This window comes from Malaclemys terrapin, chromosome 11 (genome assembly GCF_027887155.1).
Source record: "Malaclemys terrapin pileata isolate rMalTer1 chromosome 11, rMalTer1.hap1, whole genome shotgun sequence".
Classification (NCBI taxonomy): Eukaryota; Metazoa; Chordata; order Testudines; family Emydidae; genus Malaclemys; species Malaclemys terrapin.
The window spans coordinates 36,317,918-36,336,621 of NC_071515.1; the positions used below are offsets into that span (position 1 = coordinate 36,317,918).

Here is an 18,704-nt window from a genome sequence, read left to right on the forward strand (position 1 = left end):
CAAAAAATGCTGAAAATTAACTGGTAGAGTGGCTTTTGGTTGGTGAATCTATTATTTATTCAAAATACCAGAAATGTCATGAAGGATTCCTAAAAGCTTCTCTCTTATGTCTCCAAAAATAAATTTAACACATTTTAAGCAGTATTGTTGGTTTCATCTGTTACTGATAAAACATTTTTGATCAAATATGTCATTGTTATGGGCAAGACTAAAATTAACTTGATATGTAATTTCATTATTACCAGATGTTTTACTTGATGTATAGATATATTCAAATTGAAGATCTTACAAGTCTTCAATATTATATTGAGTTCTAAAATATCCTAGGATTATAGTTCTGTATAAATTCAGTGGCTTTTTCATTCAAATGATCTAATAACTAATTTTATTCTAAGTCTGAATGTTAAAATATACATTTTCCAGCAGATAGACCACTCTAAATTAAAACATCTTTTGCTCCAGGTGACTGAATGTAAAATTGCCATTATGATAATAACCATAATAATTACATAAAAGCTATATTCCTGTCACTATACTGGTTGTTTCATATTTCTTCTCTGTTCAGATAATTTTTAAATCTTTATCTTAATTACCGTCTTCTTCATCCATAAAGAACTTTAAAAACTGAAATTCTTTCTCTTTCAAAGTTCCTAGAAAAACACCTGAAGAGGAAAAACCGAAACCAGAGAAAGAACCTAAAGTAGAAACTAAACCAGAACCTAAACCAGTAGAAAAGATAAAGAAACCTGAAGGTACAAGTCAAGATCACATTCATATGCTTCTGATTATGGAGAGACCCAAACCAAAATCCTATTTCTGATTAGCAATGTATTGGGCTTAGTGTCTAAACCTGGATTCAGATCAGAATTGTGCAAATGTCCTCCATGCCTGTAATATGCTGAGTTTAAGTTTTTACTAAAAATATACCCAAGCTTTGGGAAAATCTAGGTCCAGATTGGAATTGTGAACCTTGGTGGCTATTTCTCTTTCTGAGTCTAAAAGAGAACTTTAAAAATGTTTTATAATGTAAACTAAAATGTAAGAAAGCATAAACCATAGTTGATCCAATTATGGTCTTTTAACTGCATGTCCTACTGTCTGTTTTCTGTTTCTAGTTTTATCTAAGTCTGATTGTTAACAATATATATGTACCTTAAACTTAAGGTCAACTGAAAATCTTAAGCACATATATAGAACTTGACTAAATTTCTAATGTCATATTAAACCACTCTAGTTATATTAAAATTATTTCAGTTAATGTATCTGGGTAGTCAAGGAATTTAAACATATCTTTCAAAATAAAAATAATATTTTAAAGAGCCAGAAGTTCCCAAGAAGAAAATTGAGATACCACCTGTCACGAAAAAAGAGGAGAAACCGCCTGAACCAGAGAAAGGTACCAAATGTGTGGTGCTCTTTTCCTTATCTGCAACTAAACTGCATCCATCAGTGAACAACATTTTATATAAGCTAAACTAATCATTAATATAATTCAGCCATAAAAATTGTCCTTTTTAGCCTCTTTGCATTCTTCTGGGTCTTATTTCCTCTTTAGTTCTTCAGTGCTTAAAGAATTTAATTCCATTGTTATTCCATTGAGAGCTCTGCATCTTGCTGTATATGTATTTGTCCTTCTGTGTTTCATCAGTGGATTTTGCAAGTTAAAAAAATAAAATAAAAAAGTCTGTCTTCTATTAATTGTCTGTGTTTTAAAGTTTCACTAACATTTTGCACTTCTCCGTTATGATTTTTCTGTATTTTGAGATAAGGTTGTAAAATATTTATACTAACCTATTGGTTATTGTGTGTTTAAAGTGCCAGAACCTAAGCCAGCAGCTATCCCACTTCCTGAACCGAAACCCGCAGTAGGTAAGAGTCCTTTCAACATGAATAATTGTACACACATTTCCCTGTACATCTTGCCTTTTACCATTGAGTTGGTTCCAGTTAAAAGTGTGTTAAACAAATATCTTGGCTAACTGTTCGCACTACCAGGAGTGAAGGATATTTCCTGAGTATTTGTTGTGTGTGAGGATCTAGTAAATGCATGCTTTATAGGGCACTTGAGAAAGTGCTGTGTAATAAGTTTTAATAAACATATACATTAAAATCAATTAATTAATACATTTTAATTCTTTCTACAGCTCTAAAATCTCCCAAACCACCAGCCGAGCCAGTCCCTGTTGCTGCTCCAGTGACAACTCCAGTGGTTGGAAAGAAAGCAGGTATTAACATGGATTCTGTAGAGTGTTTGCTAATTTGCAGTACCATCCTGCAGTCATTTCTTACGTGACTATACACACTGAAGACAACATGACACCTAAGGGCTGTGGAATCTGATCATTTATTATTTCCAATATACTTAAAGCCCCCCCACCCATGTGGGGGATCAGGCTCCCATTGTACTAGGCACTGCACACATAATAAGAAAGATAGTTCCTGCCCCAAAGCTATACAATTGGGGTCTAGTCTGTGCTCTTCAGTATGGGTGATGAGACGTACTTAACTTGTCTAATGAAATGTATATATTCTGTTAATTTCTTGATATTTGTTCTGTATGTTCAGGCATTCATCTGTATGTGTTGTATGCCTGTTATATTATGTGTACAGCAAAAATACATTTATGTTGTATATATTGGGCAAGGATGACTATGTTGTTTTGTTTGCTGTTTTTGGGGTTTGTTTTCTATTTCCTGAGTTCTGGCAAAGATGCCAATAGCACTGAAGCTCTCTGGCACTACTATTGTTGTTTAGTATTCATATAGGGTGGCATCCAGCGGCTTCAGCCAGGGTCAGGGACCCATTGTGTACAACCACATCTGAATAGTCCATCCCTCTCTGACGTGCTTACAGTTTAGGAGCTTCATCCATGAAACTGCAATAGCACAAGCAACAACAACACAATCTTCCCCATCACTATGTGGCCCAACCATGAACTAGAGGGGACCCATTCTAAAATGGGAGTGCAGTTAATTCTCTTTATTCGGTCCTTGACCATTTGTGAAGCATGCAATTATTGTCCATTTTGATATTGGTTTGGTGATGTGGACAGCTATTCAAAAACTCCATGTAGGTTGCCAGGCAACATCACAGAATAACAATTTTCAGCTACTGCTACTGTGATCTGGATTTGAACTGGCAACCTAAAGGTGAAAGGCTCCATAACCCATCACCAACTCCTGAGATAACTAGGCCCCTGTGTTGCCACAAGGCAGCTGCAGGGACATTTGAGCAGAAGAAGCATTGGAGCCGAACATCTCAAATGAAACAGTTGATAGAATATTAAAACCAGAGGAAGATAACCAAGAGACAGAGGTTCTTAAACAATTTGTAATGGTTGCCCAAGAAGCTGAATCAAAAGTAATACAGTAATAACTGTAGTTTCAAGGAAGAATCCTACGGTTAAAGATGAGGCCTGCAACAGGTCAGGTTGCCTTTGAAAAGGCTAAAATAAGAACACCCCATGAGGAACCAAAGCCCATTTACATAGCATCTGAACACATTGAAAGAAGTGCCAGAGAAGAAAAGAGGAATAAAATTAAATTAGAGGTTCATGGGAAGGATGAAAATGAGAGATTCCCCGAAGAGTCTAGCATTCCATCCAAAGAAAGGGAAAAGATTCCTACATATGAAAAAGAAAAGGGAAATGCATTAATTTCCCTCCCTGAAGATGCCCCCAGAAAGTCTGATATCTTGATTCAGAATAAGAGATATGTTCCAAAAAGAGAGAAAAAAGATAAAATAAGTTTGCAACCTGAAGAAATTGCCATAAAAGATTATGTGATGGATACTACAGAAGCCACTGAAGAAGTAGTACCTGAAATACCTCTGATAACAGGTGAGGGAGAGAAGAAAGATGTTACTCTGAAGAGGTTTGAAAAAGTTCCTTTAGGTAAATTCATGAAGGAGCGTGACATAAACAAGAAAACTCAGAAAGTGGGGAAATTTATTTTCAAGAAAGCTGATGTTCCTACAGCTGACGAAATCATGGTTCCCACCAAACAAGTAAAGAAAATAGATACCTTTCAAAAAGAAGAGATTGACAAAAATCTTGACTGTAAAATGGCAGAATAAGGTTCCCTGGAATCCTCTGAGGATACTGGGGCTGTACTGAGAAGTAATGGGGGCATTGGGAAATTCATTGAAGATGAGGTGATTCCCAGCAAAAAGGCTGACAGAATCTTTACAGATTCAGTTCTCAAGCCACAGGATGCAGAAATGAAAATAGAAGGAAAAATGTTTGCACACCAAAGAGAGTCCACTGAAACCCAAAAAAGGAGAGAGATTCAGAAGCATCAATGATTGAACAGGTAGCTTTACATGGCAAGCAGGAAAAAGGTTTATGCCAGTTAAGAAAGTTAAAACTCCTTCTAGGACCTTCTTAGATAAAGACAAAGATACACAGTCTAAAACCCCGGAAAAGCTGTCTGTAAGAAAAGAAGAATTTGAAACGGTGATTCTGGGAGATGGTAGAGACATTGAGATTTCTTTAGGAGACCTTGACAAAATAGCTCAATTTGAAAAAAGCGATGGAATTGAATCAGTAAAGGAAAGTCCTATTGATGTCAAAGGATGAGGGCAAAAAAACAATATTAAAAAGTTATCTCCCAAAGAGAAACCTCAGCTCTTAAAAACAGTGAGCAAATCTTAAACTGAAAGACACAAATCTCCTTTAAATATAGAGGAACTCAAGCTTTCTGGAAGAGAATTCTCTGTTGCAGAAGACATGTCAGATAAAATAGCAGCATAACGTGGCAGTAAAAAATGTACTCCTGTCACCAAGAAAACAGAGAAGAAAACAAAGCCTTTGGACCAAAAGCTGCCTTGTAATAGAAAGCTCACCAAGGTAAAGTTATCACTCCATTACAGAAGAGAGAGAAGACTGGAGACTGGATCTCACCGAGCATGGTAGAGTTTCAGAAGATGACTGGCAATTGGATTAATTTGAGGAACTGAAAGAAGCTGTGGAAAGCTAGGTGAGAAGACTGCTGCCAAACTTCTCCACAGATGGCTCATCATATAAGCTTTGGAAGAAAACACCATTTCTCATCATTATCTGCTTGTGTTTATTTGTCAGTCTGCTTGTATCCTTCAGTACCTTTTGTATCTCCATCTAATGCATCAATTCTCTGAACAGGCATTCAAATATCTGTCACTAGTTTGTCTTCTAGTGTGTATCGTCTGAACTTACATCTGTATCTTTTGTGTTTATTGTGTTATTTTTACATTATTTTTAAATGTTAGTTTAAATCATCTATATATTGTTACTGTAAAATTGCAGAGTGGTTCACACAAATTTTTCACTTACACCTCTTTTTTTATCATTTCTTGAATTCTGTGTCCTGCATTTCATATTGCTCAAACATTAAAACAATCATTGTATACACATATACAGAATACAGGATAATAGGAAGTGTGATGTGAGAAATATTTTCAAAAGTAAGGGGCGACCTGTCATAATCCATGAATGACACAAGGTGGGGGAGACCAACTTCTGTCTAATAAAAGATATTACCTCAGCGGCCTTGTCTCTCTCATATCCTGGGACCAGCATGGATACAACAACACTGCAAACAATAGTTCATGAATGGCAGAGTGAAGCAGAAACACATATGAATTATGATAAATCATCCCTAACTCTTAAGCATAGCCCTCTGCCTTTGAACACGTATTTCATGAATAGATTAATATATTTCTTAGCTTGGTTTTTACAATATGTGTGTTACCTTTTAAAAGCTGTCAAAACAGGTTGAAAAAGAGATCTGAGCTACCTCAATTTACTGGTGGGTGGGTCAGACATGGCTTTTTATTATTGGTACTCGATTCGATAGTCAAGGTATCGGTGTTCTTTGGAGGCAGTGACATTTGTGTGGGCTGCAATTTTTTGAAATGGCCTTCATTTCAATTGGTGGTTGGGTAGTCATGCAGTAGTTTATGAATGTCTCTTGTTAAGGGTATTTAGATTTATACTTCTGTGTAGTGCCTCACTAGAGCAGGAAAGACAGGTTCTAGCGTGCGAAGTGGCAGTTTCTTCCACTACTATCCTTTGAGAAATCATCTATTTTACAAAGTTTCATTGTTTTGCCCATAACTGATTATTACCATTTTATTTATCATTTACAGCTTTTTTGTTTATATTTGATTAAAAAACCCGTAACTGAGAGTTTAGGGTTAATGAATGGCCACTTCACAGCGAGTCTTAGAAAATGACTGAGTTTTTCAACAGAACAAAATATTGTTAAAGGGAGGGTTCCTAAGCTCCACTTCTTAATATCTACCACAGGATATGCAGTTTTAGATGCTATACTTCAAAATATTCACTATCAGTCTAACTATTTACTGTATATCATAGAATATCAGAGTTGGAAGGGACCTCAGGAGGTCATCTAGTCCAACCCCCTGCTCAAAGCAGGACCAATCCCCAGAGAGATTTTTGTACTGAATCCTTAAATGGCCCCCTCAAGGATTGAACTCACAACCCTGGTTTTAGCAGGCCAATGCTCAAACCACTGAGCTATCCCTCCCCCCCATGTTGTATAGAAATGTATATGTTTACACCCTTCTCCTCGCTGTATGAGTATACGTATGTATGCAGACAGAAGAAAGAGAAAATGTCATTTTTTAAAAGATTTTTATCTTAATGTTAAAGCATACATCTACTTAACCAGACTTAATACATTGCTAATACCATTGCTGTTTTACTGCAGAGCCCAAAGCATCAAAAGAGGAACCTGGCAAGGTTAAAACTCCTATTAAAGGTAAGAAAAATTATCATAAAATTCAAACAGTGCAAAGTTTGCATGTATAAAATCCTAATGATAATGAATGCTTTCAGCTTTCTGTGCTGTAAATGATTGGACAGCAGACTTCCCAAATATGACTTAGAATGACAAGGATTTGATAAAGTTTCATCTAAACTGTCTCTCTCTCTCTTTTTTTTTTTGCCAAGACAATATTTGTTCCTATTTCTGAAGTTACATTTTTAATGAAATCATCTTTAAAAATCCATGTGATTCAGCCACTAACACAGGATATGAAACTTAACCTTGCTTATATTGTCATATTTGACACAAATGATGGACAAATTTAGAATAGAAATTAATATTAAACTTTAAATAAAATCTCTCTAAAATGTTGCCATTCAGATTAAATAAAGAGACTTATGATTCTGATTATGTTCTGCCTCATTCTGGACAAAACAAATTAAGCTTTACTATGAATACATTGTAATCAAAGAGGAAAACTGTAAAGGAGGGCATATCAAATCTCAGTGTGGGTTTTCTAGACATAACAAAAGTGAATGGATGCTTTAACCCAGTTGAAACTTTGAGCATGAAGACCTGCACGGCACCCCAGCTTTTAACATGGTCCAGGTAGAATTGTGGACTGCTTAATCTAGGTTTGATTGTGCAGTTTTTGTGCTCTAATTGCATCACTGTCAATTTTGTCAAACTGGCAACTAAGCGTCTGGCTCATGAACCTCATTCAGCCCAGTTTCTACAGCATGCATACAAGCAAAATTCTAAATTGGGATGAGTTTATTCATCTCTACATCTGACTTATAGCCAAGAAGACACCATCCCCTGCAGAACTCGAGAGGAGGAAACTAAGGCCGGGCAGTGGTGGTGAAAAACCTCCTGAGGAGCCACCATTCACCTACCAACTTAAAGCTGTGCCACTCAAGTTTGTCAAAGAAATGAAGGACATAGTGCTGAAAGAAGCTGAATCTATTGGCTCTTCTGCAATCTTTGAGGTTCTTATCTCTCCCTCTACTGCAATTACCAGCTGGATGAAAGACGGAAATAACATCCGAGAGAGCCCAAAGCACCGGTTTATTGCAGATGGCAAAGACAGGAAGCTGCATATTATTGATGTCCAGCTTTCAGACTCTGGCGAGTACACTTGTGTGCTACGTCTGGGAAACAAAGAAAAGACCTCCACAGCTAAACTCATTGTTGAAGGTATTTCCTTGCACCCTGAATATGCTTCAGATTCTTCAACAACTTAAAGGATAGCTATAATTTACAGCTTTAAATATGTTTGTATATTGTGAGTTTTCAGTAAATATCATAATTTCCATTGATCATTTCATATTTTCATTCTATATGTAGTGCATCTCTATGCTGTATAAGAAATAAAATGCATCAAAATATGTTTCCCTCTTCCCACAGAAATACCAGTGCGTTTTGTGAAAACTCTTGAGGAACAAGTCACAGTGGTCAAAGGGCAGCCATTTTATCTGAGCTGTGAGCTGAACAAAGAGAGAGATGTGGTGTGGAGGAAGGATGGAAAGATCATAAATGATAAGCCTGGAAAGTATGCTCTGAATATTATTGGTTTGCAACGCGCCCTCACCATCACTGATGCAGATGACTCTGATGCTGGCACTTATACTGTGACAGTGGAAGATACTGACCTCAAATGTGACTCTGTTGTTCAAGTAATAGGTAAGCAATCAGAATCAAACTCTAATTTTTCTCCTTTGAATTTATGTGCATGTTTGGGGTGCTTTAAAATTAGGAAAGTTTGACTTGATTGGTACCTGAAAAGGAGCACCTGAAAAGGGTGGTCACCTTATTTTTATTCCTTAGATAATGGGCTCATTATTCTTCACCTTTGTTTAACACATTTTGAAATGTTAACTCTTGGTATTAAAGGGCCTAACTCCCACTGAAGTTATAGGAAAAGATGCTACTCAAAGAGGGATGAATCAGGATTATCGTTTTATAGGATTAGGGTCATATTGATCCTCATGTGGAACTCCCAGTCGGGATCAGTGGGGAGTAGTGCTCGAAATTCTATGCCAGAATTAACCAGATTTCATCAATATTGTTGGAAGTGGACTCCTATTTGGCAGATTTTATCTGCTGAAAATTAGTAGATAATTTTGGCAAATATATGGATTGCTCTCAGCTCCCGGATAAATTGCTATGATTTATTGGAGGGTCTTTGGTTTTTTGGCAATCCTGATATAGACACTCCTAGTCATCTGCCCTCCATAAATTGCAAACAAGTCTTTGGGAAATGTTCTACTCTGGTTGCATATGACAACTTCTATTATTGGAATAACCTAAATTTCAGAAGCCCTTATTTCTCTATTTATGAACCCACTTATATGTATTAATAGCCTATGAACCCTAATTTTTAATTAACTTTTTCTCATGCAGAAATGATAAGAGACTGGTTGGTGAAACCTATAAGAGACCAGCATGTGAAACCAAAGGGTACAGCTACTTTTGTTTGCAATCTTGTCAAGGATACACCAAATTTTAAATGGTACAAGGGAGATGAGGAAATTCCAGCTGAACCAACTGAAAAGACAGAGATCTTGAAAGAAGGAAATCTCATTTACCTCAAAATTAAGAATGCGACACCTGAAGATATTGGTGAATATGCAGTGGAAGTTGAAGGTCGCAGATATGCAGCTAAACTGACCCTTGGTGGTAAGGAAGTTTTTCTGAATATTATATGTAATTATTGTATATGCCAGTATTTTCACCCTTTCAAAACAAGAATATTCAACACTTGAACTGCTGTAAAGTTGTATCAAAACTTTCGTTGACTATGTTACACATGTTTGCTTGTGCATCTCAGAGCGTGAGGTTGAGCTGCTTAAACCACTGGAGAATGTTACAGTTTATGAGAAAGAAACAGCAAACTTCGACACAGAAATTTCTGAGGAAGATATTCCTGGAGAATGGAAACTGAAAGGAGAAATCCTGAGGCCCTCACCTGTAAGCATACTCCCATTTAAAAAAGCAGTTAATTTAAAATGAGAATACTGTGAGAAAGTTCCACAAACTTTTATGTTAGTCACATTGTAAAATTTTTGCTGGTCTGTTGTGTCTCTGCAGTCATCCAGTGCTCCAGCACAGAAATTAGAGAGGTTAAGTTTCATGATGATTGAAAATGTGGTCCTTCTCAAGGAACTATGTTTCACAACAAATAACATAAAATAATTTGCAAGGCTTCACATCACAACAAAAATATCCAGGCCTATGTAAATTGCTAGAGGGGAGCCTAAAAGTTAAAAATAGAAGTTGAGCGTTAAAGAAATGTATTTTATTTTACTTTTTAAAATTTCCTTCCGAGTAAAATCATTTTGATTTGGTAGCAATACTGTTCTCTAACAGGCAACTATTCCCTGTGTGTAAAACAAGATTTGGAGTGTTTCTTTTTTGTGAACACAGTCCAATATTGTGTATTTAGGATACCAGTTTTCTTACTAAAAACATGTAATTTCTCCAGACTTGTGAAATCAAAGCTGACGGAGGAAAACGCTTCCTAACCTTACACAAAGTCAAGTTGGAACAGGCTGGTGAAATCCTCTACCAAGCACTCAATGCGCTCACTACAGCCATCCTGACAGTGAAAGGTACACTACTAGCAAATAGAGTATAGTATCACTTAGTCCAAGTTCACACTGAGTGCTTGAAAAAAAATAATTCTGTTTTGTTTCTAGAAATCGAACTTGACTTTGCTGTGCCTCTGAAAGATGTCACTGTTCCCGAGAAGCGTCAGGCTCGATTTGAATGTGTCCTCACCCGGGAAGCTAATGTTATATGGTCTAAGGGCACTGACATCATCAAAGTCGGAGACAAATTCGATATCATTGCAGATGGAAAGAAACACATCCTTGTAATCAATGATTCACAGTTTGATGATGAAGGAGAATACACTGCTGAAGTGGAAGGGAAGAAGAGTACAGCAAGATTGTTTGTGGAAGGCAAGTATCTCATTATGAGCAGAGACGTTGTGAAAATTATTAAAGAGCACATCTTCTAGAACTTCACTAGCCTAATGTTAAGGTACTGACTAGTAATGTTTAATTATAGGTGTCAGGTTGAAGTTCATCACACCTCTAAAAGACCAAACAGTGAAAGAAGGGGAAACAGCTTACTTTGAGTTCGAGCTTTCTCATGAAGATATGCTAGTGACCTGGTTCAAAAATGACAAAAAACTCCACAGAGGCAGAACGGTTCTGATTCATGCAGAAGGCAAGACTCACAAATTAGAAATGAGAGAAGTGACACTTGATGATATCTCTGAGATAAAGGCTGAAGTCAAGGGCTTGCACACTCGTGCAAAGCTCCAAGTCTTAGGTAAAGTATTACCACCACTTAATATAAACAATTTCTTAAAGGAACAGTGACAAAACATTTGTTTTAATAACTTCTTGCATTTCAATATGCCTTCAATTATATATTGATTGCAAGTTTACTAACTGTTCCACAACCAATATGCCGTTTGTAGAGGCCGATCCATACTTCACCGTGAAATTACAAGACTATTCTGCTATTGAGAAAGATGATGTCGTTCTGGCGTGCGAACTTAGCAAAGATGTACCGGTGAAATGGTACAAAGATGGAGAAGAGCTTACAGCTTCCAAGAGAATCTCCATAAAGACTGAGGGCACGCGCCGTATCCTAAAAATCAAGAAGATTGAAGATGGTGATAAGGGCAACTACGAGTGTGACTGTGGAACTGACAAGACAAAAGCTAATGTTAACATTGAGCGTAAGTGGCCACGCCTTTCCAACTGGATCCCAGCTGAAAACCTTGTAACATATAGCTTAATACAGTAAAGTTGACCTGTGTTTTTGTGCTTCCAGCTCGTATAATAAAAGTGGAGCGCCCCCTGTATGGAGTGGAGGTATTTGTTGGTGAAACAGCTCGTTTTGAGGTTGAAATCTCTGAGCCCGATGTCCACCCCATATGGAAGTTAAAGGGAGAAACTTTAACACCTTCACCTGTAAGCCTCTTTCATTATTTTTTAAATCACAATGTACATTTAAAAAATAAAAATTCCCCATAGTAACATGTGATGGATGATGGCTTAGAAAAATTATATTTATTTCCTCCTTCAAACCAGAACTGTGAAATAATCGAAGATGGGAAGAAGCATGTTCTTATCCTTTATAATTGCAAACTGGATATGACTGGAGAAGTGTCCTTCCAGGCTGCAAATGCTAAAAGTGCAGCTAATCTGAAAGTGAAAGGTATAGTGGCGACATTCTCAGTGCATACAAAACTTTCTTATTAAATCTACCAATAAAAAAGCCAGAATAAATGCATCTCTGAACTTGTAATGATCTTCTCTGATTTCAGAACTACCTCTCATCTTTATCACTCCACTCAGTGATGTCAAGGTCTTTGAGAAGGATGAGGCCAAGTTTGAATGTGAGGTGTCTAGGGAACCCAAGACTTTCCGTTGGTTGAAAGGAACACAAGAGATCGCGGGTGATGAGAAGTTTGAAATTATCTCAGAGGGCACAAGACATGCCCTGGTAATTAAGACAGTTGCATTTGAAGATGAAGCTAAATATATGTTTGAAGCTGAAGATAAAAGAACAAGTGCCAAGTTGATCATTGAAGGTTTGTTTGACTTGATGTTTCTATAGATAATACACTGGATAGTTGTCTTTCAATTGTTTTTTACATAAATATAATCATTAATGAGACACATTGTTTGTTTAGGCATTCGTCTGAAATTCATTACTCCTCTCAAAGATGTAACAGCAAAGGAGCGTGAGACTGCAGAGTTTACTGTAGAACTGTCTCATGACAATATCCCTGTTGCCTGGTTCAAGAATGACCAACGACTGCATACCAGTAAGGTGGTTTCAATGAAAGACGATGGCAAATTCCATACACTCATATTTAAAGATCTCTCTATTGATGACACTTCTCAGATCAGAGTGGAAGCTATGAACAAATCTTCTGAAGCTAAACTCACGGTTATTGGTAAGTGTATCCTATTTTTATTCAGTATGAATTTACATATTGGATATTATATATATATTCCTGAAAAAAGAACACCCTATTGGAATCAGAAAGTCTTGTTTACAAATCCGTGCTCTGCCACAAACGCAGTGTGTGCTCTTGACAAGTCACCTGAATCTCTTTGTGTCTCCATTTCTATGTTTACAAAGATAATACTAATTATTTAAAAACTTCTCAGAACTGTTGTGAGGATTTGTTGATTAATATATGTACAGTGCTTTGGAGCTGCTAAGCACTTTATATTCTTTGGAGAGCCAGCACAATATTTTCCACTGAAGTTAGCAATTATTACTCTGAATTTACTTCTTCCTGTGCTGCTTTTGAATAGCTCTGCTAATAGGTTTTTGCTGGCTTTTGTAATCAAATCACCACAACCAATATAAATATATATCAAAATGTTCGGACACTCAGAAAAATAACAGTGTTATAATTTTTATTGTTGTTAATCCTCTGTTCAGACACTTGACAAGAATAAAAAGCTTTAAGACTATGCCTTATGTATCCTGCATGGCCTAAGATGGTACAAACTTTATTAAAAGGACTAATTGTGCTTTTAAAACAATTAAAACTGTCATATGTTTATCTCAACTTGTATTTGCAGAGGGAGATCCTTACTTTACTGCAAAGCTTCAAGATTATACTGCTGTAGAGAGAGATGAAGTGATTTTACAATGTGAAATTAGCAAAGCAGATGCTCCTGTGAAATGGATGAAAGATGGCATAGAAATAACTCCATCAAAAAATGTTGTTGTCAAGGCTGATGGCAAAAAGAGAATCCTAATCCTCAAGAGAGCTTTGAAGAAAGACATTGGAACATACACCTGTGATTGTGGCACTGACCAAACCTCTGCCAAACTCAACATTGAAGGTAGGGTGGTTTTGTCAATGCCTCTCTGTTGTAAAGCTCTTGTGAGTTTCTGTTGAAGGCTGATGGCATCAAATGTTCATTTGTTTTTCTCACCCCTCAGAGCGGGATATTAAGATTCTGCGCCACCTGTACAGTGTGGAGGTAATTGAGACAGAGACTGCCCGCTTTGATACTGAAATCTCTGAGGAAGATGTCCACGCCAGCTGGAAACTAAAAGGAGAAACCCTGAACCAATCACCTGTAAGCATAACGCTGATCAAGCCCAGACTTCTGTGTGGACAGAGATTCATAACAACTATGAGATAAAAAAATACATGTTAGATTCTTTTAACTTACCTTCTAACTTTTGAGATTTTAAGTGCACTCAATTCACATTTTTTAGTTTTTCTCCACAACCAGGAAGGCTAGAAACTTACTTTTTAAAATCAAAACTGAGGCTGAAAGTCTTACATATTTGTATGACTCTTGGTGATTTAAAAAAAACCCACCAAATATTAAGAGACTAACCTAAAAAAACCTAGAAAAACCTAAGAGTTGGCAACACTGAATTCAGCAGTCCTGATGGAAATAAACAAACAATAGGAAAAGTGAGATAGTTGTAAGTTTCTGTGTCTGCGAGAGAGAGAGAGAGAGAGAGAGATTGAAACGTGGATCTAAAATGAGGACTATCTTTTGTAATGAGAGACTGTTGATATGTTCATTAGCATTGCCAGACACCTGCTATTGCTAGTGCTTACAAGCCAGTGTCTTCAATGTATCTAAGTTCTTCCCAATATCCCACTTCGTCAGTGCATTGTTGATGAATAAATGTATATCTTCAGCAGAGCTAATGGAAATAGTCCATAAGTGGATTTATGAGCAAGCACATCATTTGAATTGTTGGCTGTACTAGGCAATTTCGTAGCAGTTCAGATTTCAAAAGTATCTATTGCCTAGACATTATGGCTATTTTAGAAATAATATAGCAAGGCTACATGTATCTCTAAAAAATATTCTGCACAGGAGTGTTGTTTTACATACAATATATACTTTGTGTGTCTGCGGAAATTCTATAAACGCAGCTCACTACTTCTATACTTTGTTGTTTTCCTTCTTGAAGGAGTGTGAAATTAAGGAGGAAGGCAAAAAGCACTTCCTCGTATTGTACAATGTACGTTTGGGCCAAGCTGGTGGAGTGGACTTCCAAGCAGCAAATGCCAAATCCAGTGCTCACCTTCGAGTGAAACGTAAGTGTCTTATTCGTATATGAATGAATAGATATAGTGAATGCTGGGTCTTTAAAATTAGAAGAAATGAATTAAAATGAAACTAACTGAATCATTACATCACACAGCAGGTTGTTTGGAATGGGTGGCTAAATCACTAAACTGCACCAAGCCCCTGATCACTCCTTGAAGGGACAGTGATTCTAAAGTATCGGTCACTGATGACCTTGATCCCTGTTAGTTTAAGATTTTTTTTAAATATAATTTTTATAGTTTCTTTTTATTAAAGCAAGAGAAAAAGGACATTGACTTTAAGGCTTCTGGGTGGTCTTGTGTTATCATTTGTTATGCAACTGAAGTATTACAACCAAAAGCTTTGCTGTGCTGACATTTCTGGTTTCAACTGCTGGGTTGCCACCACACTAACATTTGGGGAAAGAACTAAGCGCTTGATGGACAGGGACAGATCACATGGTTGGAGACCACTTGTCTCTCCCTCCAATCCTAGCACTCGCTATTTTGGAAGGCACATGCCTTATCTAGCAAGAGGCATGCAGGGCTTGGCAGGGAGACAGATGCACTGCAACTTTCCTGCTGATCTTGTTCATTTTAAAGAAACAGGCTCTGCAAATAGGGAATCTCCAGTGCCCAACCCTCCCCCTAAGAACCCCAAGTGGCCCCCCTCTAGTTAGGGAATTTAAATAGCTCTGCATTACCATGTCTCTCTCTCTTGGGAGAAGTCACCATAGAGATTAGTGGGTAGGGCAGCAGCTCTCTCTTGAGTGAAGTGACTAATGTGAATATGATTTCTCCCCCTTGCCAAGCACGAGTAATTGGCCTACTCAGACCGCTCAAGGATGTAACAGTGACAGCTGGTGAATCAGCCACCTTTGACTGTGAGCTCTCCTATGAGGGAATCGTGGTGGAGTGGTTCTTGCATGGACAGAAACTGGAACCCAGTGACAAGGTAAAGAGACTTCTTTCCACCTGCTTTCTTCCACTCCTAATTTCCCCCTTTCTTCCTTTCCTCCCCACTCTCCTTTATGTCTTACCTCCCTCCTTCCAGCAGCAGAAGCACTAAGACAGAAGAATGTGCTGTTTCTATTTTCAGATGTACAGTGTTCTCACTTAAACATAATTTTGTATTTTTCTGTAAATAAAGTGGATCTGAAATAGCATGTGTATTTATCACACCAAGAAAAGTTAAAAGGTTTCAAAACATTGACCACAAGAGTAAAAAGCTTTTTGTGCCTGAATTGTTGGCAATCGCAGCCACAAGGGGTATGAAATGGTTCCTGCTAAGGTGTGTTGCAGTTTGAGTGAGTTTTATGGATAAATGCAGTTCCTGATTCTTTCCACTGAAAGCAGAGCTGCGGTCCAGTTCTGCATATATGGGGATTCAGAAGATTGAAATTCCATTTCAGGCATTTGATCAGGCTTTCCAGATAACTTTCTAGGCAGGTTTGCTTGCCAAACATTTCTCACTAGCTATTTTAAACCCTTCTTCAAGTGCTGACTCTTAGCTCTGAGATTTGAGCTGCCTGGAATGTAGTTAATTGAATATTTTAAGTTTGCCAACAGTAGGGAATATATTATAAAAAATATAAAATATATGTTACAATTTTTAAGATGCCGTTATTCAGATGCATTCTTTATTAGGTACTCATGTTATGTGTAATGCCTTCAGATCTCTAGTTAAATAGAGCTGCCTTGTAGGAAAACACAAATAAATGTCTAAGGAATTACACAAGTTAATGACATTTCAGAATTTGTAATAATGCTGGTAGGTGTTTCTTTAATGCAAATTGAAGTTTAGTTTAATTTTTACTGTAGATTTTTCATATATTAATAAGAAGACTCTTGTTTTCAGTGAGATCTTTCTGAGTTTTACTCAGTTTAGCCAAACTCAGAACTGTCATCCATATTGCTATACTTAAAGATCTGTAAACAGAATTGAAACTCTGCCGATTAGAGGTTTAATAAACCAAGGTAAAATTCACTTTCATATTTTGAAATAAAAATGTGCAAGCATTTTAGTCAATGAAGTGGATTAATCATTGTTACGGACTTGCAAAATATAGTAAGAGATACTGAAACTTCAGTATTAAACATTAAGGAATATCATCTTATTCTTGTCCATTTGGGCCACTTTCTGACTCATTTCAACTACTTAATGAGATTTTATACCTTAATTCTGATTTCCCCTACACACTCACAGCTCGTATTGGCTTCAACCAAAAGATTTGGTTGCACAGGAATACACGTTCATGCGCTCCATGTTTATTTGATCCATCACTTCCTCTAAAATAACCTCTTTAAACACTGTCACCATTGTTTCCGAGAGTCAAACTGACTCTACAAGAAAATGGGATTTGAGGTTTGACTATTCTTTACCTTAAACTATCTTGGCCAAGCAAATTTATTACTTCATCTGAACTTCTTTCAGCTAAGTATTTCAAAGATATAAATATTTATTTTGGGCATAATGAGTATTCTCAGAAACAACTCCATCTCCTCTGTTTTCATTCTCAATTTAGACTTCCCATTTGCCTTCACCTTACCAGAACTACTGCTATTGCTTGACTTTATACTTTCCTACAAATAATTTAAAATAATTCTTTAGGAGATACTTTATGAACCTCATTCTGTCGGTAGTGGGAGCCTTCTGTGTGGTTGTAATGCTGGTGGGTCCACTCCTGGAATACATGTAGAGCTAAGAGTGGTGCAGCTACAAGAGATTATTCAAGAGTAGATGCAGCATTGGACCATCATGGAGCACTCCCTTCACTAGGGGTCCTTAGCTACTAAAATATACTGGTATAATGTTATCACAGTGAGTAAAATGTGTGTATAAGGAGAGTTTCAGTTCTTGCACATTTTCTCCTATCGCTTTTACTTCAGACATAGTCACAAGGAATACCCACTTTTCACCATAAAGCTATTGTCACTGCCCATATTTACTTTGGTGTTTATAAGCATCAATTCAAAATGAACTTGGTCTCAATTAAGTGCCATTTTACAAAATCAATGAGCTAAGATAGCAATTAATGCATTCTTGCAAAGGGGAATAAGTATATTTATTTGTTTTATTCACAATGAGGTCATTAATCTATTTTAAACACACACACTATGTGAATATGAACATATATTTTTAAGTTATTATATATAAGATGTAATTTCTTTAGATTTTGACATATACTTCCTCTCATTGGAACGCGTGGAAGTACTCTAATACCAGTGCCTGTGTAGATAAGAGGAAAATATATATATATATGTATATATCAAAAATCTTGAAAGTGTCCTAGATCCACCATGCATATGTAGAAGGAAATTGTCCAAAATATGTACCCAATAAAAATAATAAAGAGTAAATGACATTGAATTGAAGAGTCCTCATATAGTTAGTGTAGATACTTACAAAATGTTTTTTTGTTTAATTAGGTTGTCACACGTGCTGAAGGAAGAGTACACTCACTTATTCTCAGAGATGTCAAGTTAACAGATGCTGGAGAAGTCTCACTGACTGCAAAGGATTTCAAAACACAAGCAAATCTTTTTGTAAAAGGTAAACTGGTTAGCATAATTATATCTGTCTGGTGATTATTAATCCATCATGGATTAGGAAGTCTATGGATACTCTTTATATTAAACTGGTTAGATCATACCTAAAACACTGCATACACTTCTAGTTATCTCAGTACTGGAAAGGAGTTGATAAACTGGAGCAAATTCAGAGAAGAGACACAAAAACAATTGCAATGGTTGCAGGGAATTACTTATAAGAAATGATGAAAACTACAATACATATATACAGCTTGGCTAAACAAATTAAGGTACAGGGGCTTGTG

General features: G+C 36.7%; 1 protein-coding gene across 1 annotated transcript in view; it reads left to right on the top strand.

The window, feature by feature from the left end:
- Positions 1 to 18,704, top strand: part of TTN (titin) — a 310,422-nt gene that overhangs the window by 192,173 nt on the left and 99,545 nt on the right. Inside the window, exons 199-220 of the mRNA XM_054044429.1 lie at positions 648 to 752; positions 1,319 to 1,396; positions 1,816 to 1,869; positions 2,145 to 2,225; positions 6,708 to 6,758; positions 7,566 to 7,961; positions 8,172 to 8,447; positions 9,168 to 9,443; positions 9,595 to 9,734; positions 10,249 to 10,375; positions 10,463 to 10,726; positions 10,836 to 11,102; positions 11,254 to 11,517; positions 11,613 to 11,752; positions 11,873 to 11,999; positions 12,109 to 12,375; positions 12,478 to 12,744; positions 13,385 to 13,651; positions 13,752 to 13,891; positions 14,751 to 14,877; positions 15,681 to 15,823; positions 18,298 to 18,421. Coding sequence (XP_053900404.1) covers positions 648 to 752; positions 1,319 to 1,396; positions 1,816 to 1,869; positions 2,145 to 2,225; positions 6,708 to 6,758; positions 7,566 to 7,961; positions 8,172 to 8,447; positions 9,168 to 9,443; positions 9,595 to 9,734; positions 10,249 to 10,375; positions 10,463 to 10,726; positions 10,836 to 11,102; positions 11,254 to 11,517; positions 11,613 to 11,752; positions 11,873 to 11,999; positions 12,109 to 12,375; positions 12,478 to 12,744; positions 13,385 to 13,651; positions 13,752 to 13,891; positions 14,751 to 14,877; positions 15,681 to 15,823; positions 18,298 to 18,421 — 3,981 coding nt within the window. The remainder of the gene's footprint in view (positions 1 to 647; positions 753 to 1,318; positions 1,397 to 1,815; positions 1,870 to 2,144; positions 2,226 to 6,707; positions 6,759 to 7,565; positions 7,962 to 8,171; positions 8,448 to 9,167; positions 9,444 to 9,594; positions 9,735 to 10,248; positions 10,376 to 10,462; positions 10,727 to 10,835; positions 11,103 to 11,253; positions 11,518 to 11,612; positions 11,753 to 11,872; positions 12,000 to 12,108; positions 12,376 to 12,477; positions 12,745 to 13,384; positions 13,652 to 13,751; positions 13,892 to 14,750; positions 14,878 to 15,680; positions 15,824 to 18,297; positions 18,422 to 18,704) is intronic.